Raw genomic sequence first — 14,721 nt, 5'->3', positions numbered from 1 at the left:
CCATGTCTACTGTTTTTACATTATGTTATATTAATGCATGGTTAATCAACGGGTGTATAACTATGGGGACCTTTAAATTTACAGCGATGGTTGGACTTTTTATGTCTTAATAATTCCTTTCTTTGCTAATACCTATGACGTTAGGATCAATTACTAGTGGTGTATTTGTTCATATCTATGGCTCATCTCTAGAAGAAACACTAAAAAGACTATCGACTTAGCTTCACTAATTGTTTTAACCACACAAATGAAACAATAATTTGCCTGAACAATATTCCCTTGAGTTACTTCACCTTACTCCACTTCACCTCACATCTTTTACTTTATTTGCACTAGTTTTACTTCCTACAATTATTTTTAGTACTTTTCACTATTCAAGTTCCTAGTACAAACCACTTTACACAAACTCCAATCCATTGCTTTTCATGAAGGGTCATATAAGTGGGTTATATGACTTCAGAGAATAGATAATTTACCTTTAGCTACTCGTGGGTTCGACACTCAAATACTTATTGAATTGTCCTATAGTGATCCCCTACATCTAGTGATTATCACGTGCGGAATTGTTTTCGCAAATTGGACGGACACCGAGAAGATGGAACGGTGCAACTCACCGTCGCGGTCGCGATATCGCACCGCTTGGCACTCATCCCTTCTCCTCCCTAATACTGGTGGTTCCTTCTGTCGTTGCTCCCAGCCTCCGACAACCCCTCGGAGCTAGGGCCGTCCATGTCCATTGTAGCCTCGGCGCCAGAGCATTGAGCCTCCGCTGAACATTGTGTCCCCACCTATGTCGTGCCCTAGCAACGATCTGCGAGATGCGTATGTTCGACGGCTTTGGGTTTAGATGGTTAACGTAGGCAAATCCGGCACAAACCGGTTCTCCGGTGCGATCCGGTTTGGTCTGATGATTTTGATGGTTCTTTAGGGTCTTAGCACGACGACTTCCTATCTGTCTACTACGCAAGCGCTACTACGATAACCTTTACGCATCTCCGGTAATGGAGGGATGAGGATGGCGGCGCGCCTTCGGCTTTAGGTGGTTCAAAGGTCCATTTGTAATTTCTTTTGGTTGACAGCCATCGAAGGAAATTTCATCGCAAGAGAAATATAAGGGCATATACAATGGTGATATCTTAGCAGTGCCACGTAGGATAAACGCTGAGGTGGAGGAAAGAGAAAGATGAAAAAAAGACTTTGCCTTCTCTTAGCTAAGAGATGATCTCTTAGCACAATCTCTCTCACCATAAATTTAGGATGTCTCGTTACGAAAGATAAGACTAAAAAACAACCTATTGTAGATCATGTTTTATTGTTATATCTAGCTTACGTGGCTGAACTAAGATAAAACAATCTTATCAACCATTGCACATGCCTAAAGACAATTTCAAATCGTAGACTGAGTCGGCATTATTGGAAAAAGGGCTCATTTTCCCCCCAACCTGCTCTCAAGCCGCTACAGTAGTTGCTCCCTTCCTTTTCTTCTCCGGGCTACTCCTTCCTCCTCTCCGCCGGAGTAGCCGACCGAAGATGGAGAGGAGTTAGCGCCGGTTGTATATATGTAGGATCTTCTCTTTGCTTTCGTCCCCTAGTGGCGTCTTGGAGTTGTGCCTCATATCTAGGCGACAAGATCTGGGGATTAGGGTTCTTTTTCCTCCAACTATGTCTCCGGTGGTCGGAGCGTACGAGCGAGGAGAGAGCCACTGTCTCCGATAATAAGGTAGTTGTCGCGGAGATGTTGTTGCTACTGAGGAGCTGTGAAGCGGAGCCCCCCTGGCCAGCCATGGAGGCGAGGGGGAGGGGCGATGCTTTCTGCGGCGCGCGGTGGAGCTTCTTCTGGCCGGCCGTGGAGGCGAGGAGGAGAAGCTAAGCTGTGGGCTCTCCCCGGCGGAGCATAGGTCCAGGTTCTTCTCTCTGGCTCTGGGTGTGGTGAGGTCTTGGGTTGTTCTATCCCCTCCTTGTGGTCATGGAGACAGACATGAGGGTGACATGCCCAGTGCTCGTCGATCTGGAGACAAGAGGCACATGAGTGAGCGTGCGGTGCTCACTGCGTTGGAAGCTCTCGTTCAGCGGAAGACATCAAGCGCCGGCGCCTTCAGCCGCCGCTTTTTTTTTTGGCCAAGGGGGCCTCTCCGCACCTCGGAGGATCCAGCTCCGGGGAGTATCTACTTCCTACAAGCCCAAGTGTTGAAGGGGAAGATCTTTGATCTTGGCGTGGTGATCCATCCTGCGACGAACCAAGTGGCGTAGTCCCCGGTGTCGCCGCCAGCGACCATGGCCCAAGATCTAGTCGACACGGTGGAGAAGAAGGACCCAATTGCTTTCTTTTTTATCTTTCTGGGTTCCTTTTTGTAAGATTTCTGGACTCTTGTGCTATTTTTTTCAAAGCCAAGGTTCTTTTTGTAATGTTCCCACCGATTAATGAAGCTTCCAGATCCTCCGTGGCCTTATGTGTTAAAAAAAAAAGAGTCGGCTTTATTGATCCTTCTCGAACCCTCCGCGCCCGTCGGATCCTTGGCGTAGCTCGCGAGGTGGAGACAAGCACGAGACGTACCCATCAAACAGACGGAACCGTCACGGCACGGTATTCCTTCCCCACCGTCCCGAGCGGCCATAAATAGCTGCCCCCTCATCGCTTACGATCCACCACCACCGCTCCAAGCAACGGACCCAAAAATCCCCCAACCAATCTCGTCCCCGATCGCCTCGACGCTCGTCGAATCATCCTCCCCCGCCGCATCAAGGTACCGCGCCTCCTTCCCTGCCCCCGCCCCGTCCAGATCTACGTTTTTGATGCGCTTCCCGTCTCATCGTTGGGTAGTTGGAGATGTAGTTCTGTCGGATTTGGTCGGGTTCTGCTCGTAGATGTTCGATCTCAAGTTGCGGTGGCCGGGATTTGGCGGTCGACCTGTTCGTAGTTGTTAGATCGGTGACGCTGTACCCGATTCGTAGGGATTTTACATGTAGATCTCCTGCTGTTTCCGCAAATTCGTCGAGTGCGTATGTGTTGTTTAGATCTGTTCGTGTAGGTTGACATCCTGATGCCGTGTGGTCTCATAGGTTGATCTATGCACGTTCCAGAGGCCAATTCTATAATCCCTGCTTGTTTTGTTAGCCCATGAGCCATAGTTTTGTTGTCAATTGATATATTGCTCTTGATTGGATCGTTATCATTGTAACATGGCTTCTTAAACCGGATGAGCTAGGTTTGTAGCTTGCATGTCTGTAGATTAGGTGATATATGCATGCTCGTCAGCTTGACATAGCTGATATATTCGGATTTTTTGTTGTTAGATATACAAATAGAAACCTGTTGTGTGTGGACTGTCTTCTTTATCATATTTATCCTGCTCTTGTTTGATGATTTTTTATAGCTTCACTCTCTATAGCTAGATGATTTTTCAGATTTTTGTGGTTAGATATGAATAGAAACCTGTTGATGTTGACTTTTTTTCATCAATTTATCCTGCTCTTGTTTGTTGATTCTACATAGCTTGATGCTTATTTAAATACCAATATTAGATGTTTGATTCTGTTCGTTGGTCTGTTTCTTGAGGCTTACCATTCTATTTGGTTATTATTCTCTGCAGATGCAGATCTTTGTGAAGACCCTCACCGGCAAGACCATCACCCTGGAGGTGGAGTCCTCAGATACCATCGACAATGTTAAGGCTAAAATCCAGGACAAGGAGGGCATCCCTCCGGACCAGCAGCGCCTCATCTTTGCTGGCAAGCAGCTAGAGGACGGCAGGACCCTTGCTGACTACAACATCCAGAAGGAGTCCACCCTTCACCTTGTCCTCCGTCTTCGGGGTGGCATGCAGATCTTCGTCAAGACCCTCACTGGCAAGACCATCACCCTTGAGGTGGAGTCCTCTGACACCATTGACAACGTCAAGGCCAAGATCCAGGACAAGGAGGGCATTCCCCCGGACCAGCAGCGCCTCATCTTTGCCGGCAAGCAGCTGGAGGATGGCAGGACCCTCGCCGACTACAACATCCAGAAGGAGTCCACCCTCCACCTTGTACTCCGCCTTCGGGGTGGCATGCAGATCTTTGTCAAGACGTTGACTGGCAAGACTATTACCCTGGAGGTGGAGTCCTCTGACACCATTGACAACGTGAAGGCCAAAATCCAGGACAAGGAGGGCATTCCCCCGGACCAGCAGCGCCTCATCTTCGCGGGAAAGCAGCTGGAGGATGGCCGTACCCTCGCCGACTACAACATCCAGAAGGAGTCCACCCTCCACCTTGTCCTCCGCCTGCGTGGTGGCATGCAGATCTTCGTCAAGACCCTCACTGGCAAGACCATCACCCTGGAGGTGGAGTCCTCTGATACCATTGACAACGTGAAGGCCAAGATCCAGGACAAGGAGGGCATTCCCCCAGACCAGCAGCGCCTCATCTTCGCTGGCAAGCAGCTGGAGGATGGCCGTACCCTCGCCGACTACAACATCCAGAAGGAGTCCACCCTCCACCTGGTGCTCCGCCTGCGTGGTGGTATGCAGATCTTTGTCAAGACCCTGACTGGGAAGACCATCACTCTGGAGGTTGAGAGCTCGGATACCATTGACAACGTGAAGGCCAAGATCCAGGACAAGGAGGGGATCCCCCCGGACCAGCAGCGCCTGATCTTTGCTGGCAAGCAGCTGGAGGATGGCCGTACCCTCGCCGACTACAACATCCAGAAGGAGTCCACCCTCCACCTGGTGCTCCGCCTGCGTGGTGGTATGCAGATCTTTGTCAAGACCCTGACTGGGAAGACCATCACTCTGGAGGTTGAGAGCTCGGATACCATTGACAACGTGAAGGCCAAGATCCAGGACAAGGAGGGGATCCCCCCGGACCAGCAGCGCCTGATCTTTGCTGGCAAGCAGCTGGAGGGTGGCCGCACCCTCGCCGACTACAACATCCAGAAGGAGTCCACCCTCCACCTGGTGCTCCGCCTTCGCGGTGGTCAGTAAGTGTCTTGTGTTGTCCGGTGGGCTGTCATTGTAGCCCTAGAAGTGAAGTGTCTGTCCCGTACTCTCGTTTGTGTCAAGTCTATTGTGCCTGGTTTAATGGACCATCAGCTCCCTATGTGTTGGTTTCGTGATAACAGTTTGCTGGTACAGCAGTTCGTGGTAAATTGATAATGAATAAATGAACTTTGGAGTAATCTGCCATGATCATTTTACTGTCGATTTGATATATTGTTTTAGTTTGTGAATGGTCGTTTCTGCCTCTTCTGAAATCCATATTCCCTGTTTCTTTTCAGTATCATGGGAAAATCGTTTTGGAACTGAGCTCTTATTTTATAAGAAATGTAGTGCTGACAGTGTGATGAACACTTTTGTCAGAGCTTCACGGCAGTAAAAAAAGAATTCGATCCTGATAAAAGGATTAGGCTCCCTTTCATTGTGTGGCAATGAAAAGAGGAATGTTTGTTAAAACTTCCGTTTAAAATGATGTGGTAAAAAGCAATGTGTGACTTAAGGACATGATGGATTGTGGATTTTGCTATCCATTTTTCATGTTGTAACGAAAATGCTCTTGGTTTGGCAGTCGGTTCTATTCCTCCAGAACTAAATTTCCGTTGGGTGGTAGAAAGCAATGTGCGGCTTGAAAGACATGATAGATTGTGGATTTCGCTATCCATTTTCGAACGCTTATTTCGTGCTCCTGAGAAATTCAAAACCATAAAACTGTAACACCCACGAATAGGGAGAGATCAGCAGCTAAACAACAAACATGCACAACTTATTCAGCTTGCAGCATCACACGCACCCTGAACGCAAGAATTCAGTCAGGTGGTCCAAGTTCTCGCTCAATGACCTGCTTTCCCCCATGGCTCGCTACCTTCCACCCTCATCGCCTTGCCCTTTTTGCCATCCATGGCCTCTCCACACTGTTGCGGATCTCCATCCCGATGCCCCACTCGGAGCCCGAGTACCGGCAGTTCGTTCAGGTGTCCGTTACTTGTGTACAGTTTGCAGGAAATTGTACCCACTTTTTCTGTTTGGTTGAGTGGGTTGAGTAAGTGTTTAATATTTGTGTTTGGTTCTGAGGAATGAAATATGGCTAGGGTGATATGGTCACCTAGCCTGCGCAGAAGAGCTTCACTCAAACACAGGTTGCTCTAGAAGTCTGGAGTCAGGGCTCAGGATACATATATACAAACCAGGAGAGAAGCAGACCAGCAGAACAACAACTGGAAAAAGAGACAAATAGAACGGCGATACACCAGAGAGAAGAAAAAAAAGCTACACCTCTCCTCCACCTGAGACACACAAAGGCTATAATAGTATAACGAGCGCTGCTATACGTACGATAAATTGTGTACGATACTTGTCCGATCTTACGTGGCTGCGACCAGCTAGAGACTTCGTCACGCGATGCAATGGAAACGTGGGCCTGGGCCGGAGCAGTCTCATGTTTTAGTAGGCCCCACCTGTTAAGTAAAACAACTTTTTTCTTTACTTTGTCCCTTTTGTTATTTTCCGACGAACAAAACCATCCCTAGTCGTGTCTTCCAAACCATCCCCTAAGGGATTAGGGGCGTGCCGGAAAAAACATTCCCAACCGTGTACTCCAAAGCACCTTTTTGTCCAGCGCGACCCGATACGGTGTCCGGCGCCTGAGCCCGTCCGCGCTACACAGGGACACTCCGGGGACGCCGGACACACCGAAAAGCGAGGCGGGGAGTGGCGGGACCGATGCGTCAGCGGAACATTGAATTTTAACCTAACCGTCACCCACCTCGCGACAGAAGTTATTGGCGCGCAGCGACGGTGCAGTTCCCGTAGAGGCGTAGCGAAGCGTCTCGTCGCGCCTAGCTCTGCGTGCCGGCGTTAATGAGTGCCACCGCTTCCCCGCCTCCCTTCGGCCAATAAAAAGGGTTGCCTCTCATCGTCCCTCTCACACACAAACTCTAGCGCCTCTCTCTCCAACCCTAGCCGCCACCATCTCAAGAGTCGACGCCATGGCTGGTAGAGGTGCAGGCCGAGCTCGCGATCGTGGTCGTGGCCGCGGCAGAGCTGCACGCTCGCCGTCGCCTGCGACGTCGTCGTCTTCATCGTCGGACATGCAGGACGAGGAGGGATGCTGATCGGGACAACAAGCGCCTCCGCCTCGAGTGGGCGCGCCAGTTCCCGGAGGACGTCGCCGCGATGGAGGCCTTCTACGAGAAGAAGGAAGGGGAGAAGGCGGCGGCGAAGGCGGCGAAGAAGGCGGATCGCGAGGAGCGGAAGGCGAAGTCGCCGGCGAGGAAGAAGGAGAGGAAGGAGAATGCCGCGAGGAAGGCGGAGGAGAAGAAAAACAGCACCGGCCCGTCGACGATCGTCCTCTCCCCCTCCTCCTTCTTCGAGTGGACATCCACTCCGGTGTCGTCGACGACTCCGGCTCGTCGGATTTCGATTGGGATTCCAAGTAGTTTAGGGTAGTTTCGAAATAAATGTGGTTGTAGCGTCGAAGTTTGCAATATATTTCGTATTTCTAGTTAATTTTTTTATGTTTTGTTTGATCTATTCCGTACGCAAATATGATCAAAATGTTGTTTCCGCCGCGCTACGCGCTGCATAATGGAGCGTCCGGCGAAGAAACTTTTTAGCGACGTGCTGCATAATAGATCAAACGCAGCGCGCGGTAAGCGTTTACAGCGCGATCGCAGCGATATGTAGCACGCCAAATTTTAGTGCTCCTATGCTCTAAGATCTGGAGTCAGGGCAGGATTTATGTTTGATTTAGGCTGGGCCAGAGACTTTCGGGCGTGGGTCAGTAATTAGCGTTCAGTTGGCCTAAAAAAACGTTTTGGAGGAACTATCGTACAGGAGTCGTACGTAAAACGTCGTGTGTGAGGCAATTCCGTAGTATAACACGTATCGCCGAGCAGAAAACATGATGGCGGCACGAACCATCAGCCCAGCCGCTCTCCATCAGAAGCACACAACAGCCAGTAAATACGCCCATGGGACCACGCAGCAGCCACCTAGAATCGAGCAGATGATCAGATGACGTCATTGCTGGTGAAGGAAGATATCAACTTGTAGAGGATCCCCGAGGTCGCAAGGTGCAGAAACAAAACCAGCTAATTGGGATAAGAGCATCTCCGGCCGCGTCTCCCAAAGCGTCCCCAAAGAGATTTGGAGCGCGCCGGGCCAAAAATGCGTTCCAGCCGCGTCCCCAAAGCCCATTTTTGTCCGGCGCCCCGAGCCCGTCCCCGTCCCACAGGGGATGCTACGGGCACGCCGGACACAACGAAAAGCGAGGCGAGCCGACGCGGGCCCGACGCGGGCCCGACGCGTCAGCGGCTCGGAAGCTCAGCCACCGCCTACGTAGCGACGGTGCAGTTGCCGGGAAGCGGAACCGTCGCATTGGCAACCACGTCGACGACGCGGCAACCGCCGGAATGGAGTCGGGACTCCTCGGAAGAGCAACCGCTGGTCTTTTCGACTTCTGCGCCGCCGATCATCCGCGCTCAATAAGACCCGTACGTCGGCGCTTTTGGATCTTCACCGGCGAGCATCCGACACCTCCGGCGACGATGAGCTACATCTCCGAGCTTCCGTCCGACACCTCCAGCCGAGGGAAAGCCCGCCGGATGGCGCCATTGGTGGGAGAAAGCTCCGACGCCCGGCGACGACGACGATTCCCTCCCGCCACTTGACAGCGCGGAGGAATGGCCGGGCGTGGAGGAGGACGCGGAGGAAGAAGGGTCGAGAGGAGGCGGCGGTGGCCCGTGCGAAGGCGGAGGCGGACGCGAAGGCCAATACCGCCAAGGCCAAGGCCAAGGCGCAGCCGGCGAGCACCGGCGACAACGAGGAGGACTCCGACGCGTCGGCCGACACCGCCTCTTCGGAAGAGGTGACGAGCAGGAAGCGCCACCGTGACGACGACGACGAGGCGGGGCCATCATCGAAGAAGAAGAAGTAGTTTAAAATAATTTGTATGTAATTTAATTATGTTTTTTCGAAGTTTTATATGTATTTTTTTTATGTTGAACCGATTTGAATATTAGTAAAGAGTTTTATTTTATCTATTTAAATTATTTTTAATGTTTGGGAGCGGCGTTTGGGGGACGCGACTGGGGAGCGACGTCCCCCAAAAGCGGCACGAACAAAACACGTCCCCCAAACGCTCGATCCGGCGCGGTTTGGGGGACGCGACTGGAGATGCTCTAAGTCCTGTCAAAACAAGAGACTCCGTTATGCTTCGTTTGTATCCTTACATGTTGTGTCCATTTTTATTTAAGGAGCAAAACTATTTCACTATTGCACTTCTGTGTCTAGGTTGATATCTGAACTCCTCTTTATTTCAAGATTATATCGTGAGTACTTCGCATTCTTGTAGGTTTACCGCTACAAAGAAGGTCATTATGTTTAACAAAATCCAGCACCCGATCTGACACAAATTACTCTAGCTTATGTTATGGTGCCAACATATAATTCAGTTAGCTCTAAAACCAGGCATTGTTGTAATATTTCGATAAATTGATCCAGAGTCAAAAGATTTCGATGAATTGATCCTGAGTGATCTTCAAGTTGAGTGATTTTTAGAACATTTAGGTTTTCAGTATTGATGCACAGTATGTAAATGCTTGATATGATAGTTAGAACATTCAAGTCGAGTGATTTTTAACATTCAGGTTTTCAAGGAGTTGTAGGCCTTGATTTTGCTTATGCAATGGATTGCTCTTTAGCAATAAGAACTTGTGATTTCAGTTTAGCACAATCACTAATAACCATGCAAAACATGGAGAAGGCAAATAATCAGTGGCTGCCTCAGTTCCCTTTCTACAACACTACCTGTCATCGTTTATGGAGGCAAACGAGAAGATGATGGACAACAAGGGTAAGGGTCTGCTCTACCCGAGCCAAAGTGTAAGACCTATCCCTAATGAGGAGTCCACTTGGCGACCACCTCCTGTTGGGTCGCTGTTGGCGAGCGTGGACGCGGGATGGGATGCCTTTAGCAAGAAGGCAGGGCTTGGCACCGTGGTGCGTGATGAAAAGGGAGGTGTTGTCAAATCGTCCTGGAGTCATATACAGTACTATGCGAGTGCGGAAGAAGCTGAAGCCAGGGCATGCTTAGAGGGACTGAAACATCTCATTGACATCCAGAGGTTCCCAGGCACCGTCGAGACCGACTGTCAGCGTGTTGTCCAGGAGGTTTACTCCCTAGTCCCTGACCGATCAGCTTCATGGAGCATCTACTCGGAAATCCAGGATTTATTACGTACTAATCCTATGCTGGGGCTGAAGAAGATTGGTAGAAGTAGTAATCAGGTGGCCCATGGCCTGGCACAACTAGGGAAGCGTGAGTCTAGTGGGGTATTAAGCGAGTCAGTTCCGATTTGCTTGCCGGCACTGATTGCTAATGATTGTAAAAACTGTGTTTTATGATCAATAAAGCTCACGTTTACCCTAAAAAAAAAACCATGCAAAACAGAAAATAAATTCAGAGTTCTTGTTTAGAGAAAAGACATGGCAACTGAAAATAAACATATTCATGGATGGTACAGAAGATTTCAAAGATATAGTGCGTGGCTACTGGCTAGTCAGTAGTCACTATAGTGCGTAACTGCGTTGTTTCTTACAAGATAGAATGATCTATTAGAAACAATGCATTGTTTACATATACTCCCTCCGTCCCAAAATGTAAGGCGTCTAAGCTTTGATCAAAAGTCAACATATTTTAAGTTTGACCAAATTTATAAGTAAAAATATAAACATTCACAATACCAAATCAATATCAATAGATTCACCAGAAAGTATAGTTTCTCAAAACATCCATTTAATGTTGAAGATATTTATATTTTTACGTATAAATTTGGTCGAACTTAAAAATTGTTGACTTTTGACCAAAGCTTAGGCGCCTTACATTTTGGGATGGAGGGAGTATCTATTTTGCAAGACAAAACACTAACCTATGTTCTCTGTTCTAAGCTTTAATGTATATGCTTTACTGATATTGCAGTAACATTTTGTGAGTCGGCAGTTGTAGAAACTATTTGTGCAGTGCCATGATCCTGTTTGTTAAAAGAATTTATGTTATAATTCAGATAAAAATGACAGTATTAAGTTGTCTTTCAGAAGAAAAACAAACTCAACATGTTTGAATTTCGAGCTGTTCAAGACAAGACAAACAAACTAAACACCCTTTGAGGGATCTTTTTCAGGGTAAGTAGCTAGCCGGTTATAGTTTAGTCAAGTTTAACTCATTCAAATGAGTATACCAATATGCGAGACAGATGTCATACAAAGCTTAAACAGCATATGAGGGTCCCTTTGCTGTCCCCATATTGAACAAAGTAGCTGTCATTCTGTAAGTGACTTGTTTAAAAAGCCTTGTCTCCTGTAATTGGATTACCATGGGTCTTCTTATTCAGTCCACATCCTCTTATCAAAGATTCAATTTGTACTTCATCCCTCACTTAGTTCGCTTTACATTTATATACTTTGTTGATGGGAGTAGTTTTGTTTCGCTGATGGGTGTTGTTTTGCCAGCATAAACATATACAAATGATTGAGACAAGGCATGCATTCCTTTGTTTACATCTTTTGATATTATATACGTATATCCCATTTCTTCTTATTATTACTAATACTTCCTCCGTCCATAAAAGGATGTCATAGATTTGTCTATATTTGGATGTATGTTCTTTGGCCTACAAATCTAAGACACTACATAAAAAGCTTGCTGACATGAAATTATTTGTCATATCGACCACCACGACAATGCAAAGCGCGTCTTACCTTCTAGTGTTAAGCCTAGTGAAGCAGTTAATCTTACGTCGATACCTGAAATGGGGACTCCTCGTAAACAGCACTGCATGCTTGACAATTATTCGAACAAAAGCATATTACACAGGTAAAGATTCCTCCTTCAAAATTCCCCCCATTTCCATTCTCCATGAGCGGTCTACAAGTGGGTATAGTTCTCTGTAAAACATTTTAGTTAGACATTTCAACAGCCTCAATTCAAGGACATGATTTAAAAGTTAAATGGTTTCAGCTGAATGCCCAAACGGAAGTATGGAACAACCAACATATAGCTCAATATAATATTCAATAGTGAGTCCAATGGTACTGAGTTCTAAATTACCTTAGGTCATGACTTACAACCAGTATCGTGTGGTCTTTCTTTAGGGCCTTCAGGAGATTCACAACATCAGCCCGAGCTTTCCAATCTGACAGTGAAGATACAAACTTTGTAACCACGTCTAAGACAAGCATATAGTAATTTAATATACTATTTGGCACCACATAGTAAATGTAAATCCTATCACGTCTGAGGTGTTGCCATCGATGATATGATGCACAAGCAGAATTACATTGAGTGGCTGCTCTCACTGATGAGCATCTAGATGGGCTCGGAAATGAACCAACACATAGGAAAGAAAATAATCTGCAAGTATTAGTTTATGAGCATTCAAGAACATACCAAGACCAGCAAGAGGCTCATCAAGCAACAATAAATCAGGAGTCTGAACCTAGAAGATTAGAAATAAGGGAAAAGATTATCCATCTTAACTTTTGAAAAAGGAAAACGATCAACTCGTGATAAATTTATGGAAATAATACCAGTTGAATTGCCAAAGCAAGTCGTCGCTTGAACCCACCACTGAGAGACTGTGGATTTTTATCCAATGAAATGGCACTCATACCAACCTAGCATAAAACAAAGTATCTTCAGGAAACAATTGTGTAGTGTCTCGAGCAACAAGTTCACTCCACAATGAAAAGAAATGATAATATTATTCAATTAGGTATAAACAAATGTATGAGAGATAATCAATACAGAGTTAATGGCATTTTGGAGTTTTGAAGTGAGTTGCTTCCTCAAAAGACTGTCTGCCTTTTGCCTCGGCCATCCAAAAGTAACTTCTTCAAGTATAGTATCTGATAAGAAGTACCTACAAGTATATATGTATATTATGTTATTTTGCTATGAAACTTCTCAAGCACTCAACAGATCATAGAAATTCATGTTAATTTCTAAAAAAAAAGTGAAAGTAGTAGTTCAATGTTCAAACCTCTCAGGAAACTGAAAAACAATACCGACTCTTTGAGAAGCTAATAATTCTGACGGACCCATCGGATTTCCACTATCATCATACTTCTGAATGCAAATTGAACCAGATGTAGGTTTTGATAGACCGGCCAAAAGCTGAGAAATAAAGCTATCAACTTAGGATGAACGATGCAGAGGAATTTAAAAAATGTCATGCAGTCGTCCAGTGCAAACCTGTAAGAGAGTAGTCTTTCCACTCCCACTCCGTCCAAATATCAAGCCAAAACTGCATGAATTGGTTTCTAATAAATACAAAAGTCATTCTTGAAACACAAGTATTTCATTACAAAACACATGCCTACCTTTTCTCCTGGAGAGAAAGACTAGTTTGATTCAACAAGTTTTGCTCGGTTCCAGGAGGTCGGTAGCTGACTTTTCTAACCTAAAAGAAATGAAGTTTAATATATGTCAATGCAATGTACGGATTGCAGGGAAGTTAGATGACCAGTAGTATTTCTGGCAGCAGCAGTTCCCCAATCGCGATGTTTAGCATTTTTTGAGTCGCAAACAACTTGTAATGAATTAATAATCGGCATCAGAATTTTAATCCAGCTGTCATTTATGTCCTGTTAATAAGTAGTAGTGTATATGTTTGCTCCAATCCAAATTGGCAAGGATTAAAGCAGTGGATCATATACTGTTGTACACAGAATTTTTATAAACACAATAGCAATTCAGGGTACTTCAGTAATGCATTATCCTTAGTGCGGAATGCTACCAACGTCGTACCTAGCTTTTGTGCAGAAAGGTTTAAAATCCCAATCTAGAAGATCCATATAAAGCCTTAGTCGGAACAAATGATACAAGCCCCAGATTTTCAGCAATATGTGTGGCAAGAGTTCAGAAAGGATTCCTCAATTTGGTGATGACTGAGAGTTAAACAAGTAAACTCACACATCCCAACCAGTCTATGAGATCCAAACCTAATGAACTTTACCTGCAGAAAACAAGTTCCCCGGCTTTATCAAGCCTAGCACTAATACTAAATTGTCATTTCCAGATTGAATTGGTGTCGTGTGCCTGTAGATAAACCGATTGTCCAAACAGAACTGGGGAAAATTCCTCATACCAAAAGAGAGGTAAAGAGAGACAAGTCTGCACCTCCAATTGGGAGTACCCAGCTGAAATCCGTTCTGCTCTACAGCTCCAAGAAAACCTCCTGCACATCATCGACACCCGCCAAAGCATAAGAGAAGGAAAAAAAATATGGGAGGGAGCACACGAGGTTCAGTTATAAGAATGACATGCCTGGTCATGCTGACCGGAGAAGACAACACCGCGGGAGGACACGCCGCGACTGCGGCCGCGGCGAGCATAGCTTCGCGGCGGTGTGGAGCTTCCGAGGAAGCAGAGAGCGGATCTGCGAAGGGTACGAGGGGACTGGAAGTGAGAGGAGAGCTCCGGCAGGTCGAGGACGAGGAGACGGCGTGGCTACGGTCGTCGGAGAGGCTGAGAAGCGTGGGGAAAAACCGGTGGGCGTGGAGGGCCGTCTTGGGCCCTACTATTATTTGGGCCAAAACTGGTGTAAAGTACTGTCCCGAATAAAAATCAGCCCATCCGAAAATGCAGAATCTTTTTTTTCCCTGAAACTCTGAAACTGATACCGAGGAGATCTCCAACAGGAGATTTTTTTAAAATAATACTCTTTTTCCTTTATTTTCAGAAATATTA

General features: G+C 46.7%; 2 protein-coding genes across 3 annotated transcripts; one reads left to right on the top strand and one right to left on the bottom strand.

Moving 5' to 3' along the window:
* The first annotated feature begins 2,639 nt into the window (after nucleotides 1-2,639).
* On the top strand, nucleotides 2,640-5,188 carry LOC124691212 (polyubiquitin-like). 2 transcript variants are annotated; one of them, XM_047224472.1, is made up of 3 exons: nucleotides 2,640-2,744; nucleotides 3,591-4,322; nucleotides 4,551-5,188. In XM_047224472.1, exons 2-3 carry the CDS (start codon nucleotides 3,591-3,593, stop codon nucleotides 4,962-4,964), a joined length of 1,146 nt encoding a protein of 381 aa, XP_047080428.1. In that variant the 5' UTR covers nucleotides 2,640-2,744; the 3' UTR covers nucleotides 4,965-5,188. The 2 variants fall into 2 exon arrangements, with proteins under 2 accessions (XP_047080428.1, XP_047080427.1); XM_047224471.1 differs by having other exon boundaries at nucleotides 3,591-5,188.
* Nucleotides 5,189-11,094: 5,906 nt separating this feature from the next.
* LOC124691214 (ABC transporter I family member 11, chloroplastic-like) lies at nucleotides 11,095-14,508 on the bottom strand. Its single transcript, XM_047224473.1, has 10 exons — nucleotides 14,299-14,508; nucleotides 14,152-14,209; nucleotides 13,353-13,432; nucleotides 13,225-13,276; nucleotides 13,013-13,146; nucleotides 12,778-12,892; nucleotides 12,561-12,647; nucleotides 12,421-12,469; nucleotides 12,082-12,166; nucleotides 11,095-11,918 (listed from the first exon to the last, which is right to left on the bottom strand). The coding sequence occupies exons 1-10, from the start codon at nucleotides 14,364-14,366 to the stop codon at nucleotides 11,840-11,842; spliced, it is 807 nt and encodes a 268-aa protein (XP_047080429.1). The 5' UTR covers nucleotides 14,367-14,508; the 3' UTR covers nucleotides 11,095-11,839.
* Between the last annotated feature and the right edge of the window lie 213 nt (nucleotides 14,509-14,721).

Source organism: Lolium rigidum, chromosome 2 (assembly GCF_022539505.1).
Source record: "Lolium rigidum isolate FL_2022 chromosome 2, APGP_CSIRO_Lrig_0.1, whole genome shotgun sequence".
Classification (NCBI taxonomy): Eukaryota; Viridiplantae; Streptophyta; class Magnoliopsida; order Poales; family Poaceae; genus Lolium; species Lolium rigidum.
Note: the sequence above shows the minus strand (reverse complement) of the source record. Positions and strands in the feature narration are given on the sequence as shown.

Bases quoted from the DNA above. Each gene is read 5' to 3' on its own strand.
- LOC124691212 (XM_047224471.1), top strand. From the start codon at position 3,591: ATGCAGATCTTTGTGAAGACCCTCACCGGCAAGACCATCACCCTGGAG.
- LOC124691214 (XM_047224473.1), bottom strand. From the start codon at position 14,366: ATGCTCGCCGCGGCCGCAGTCGCGGCGTGTCCTCCCGCGGTGTTGTCT. The intron at 12,648-12,777 runs GTATTGATTATC...GTTTTATGCTAG, and splicing joins TCCAAAATGCCATTAACTCT to GTTGGTATGAGTGCCATTTC. The intron at 12,470-12,560 runs GTATTATTTCCA...CTAATCTTCTAG, and splicing joins TTGCTTTGGCAATTCAACTG to GTTCAGACTCCTGATTTATT.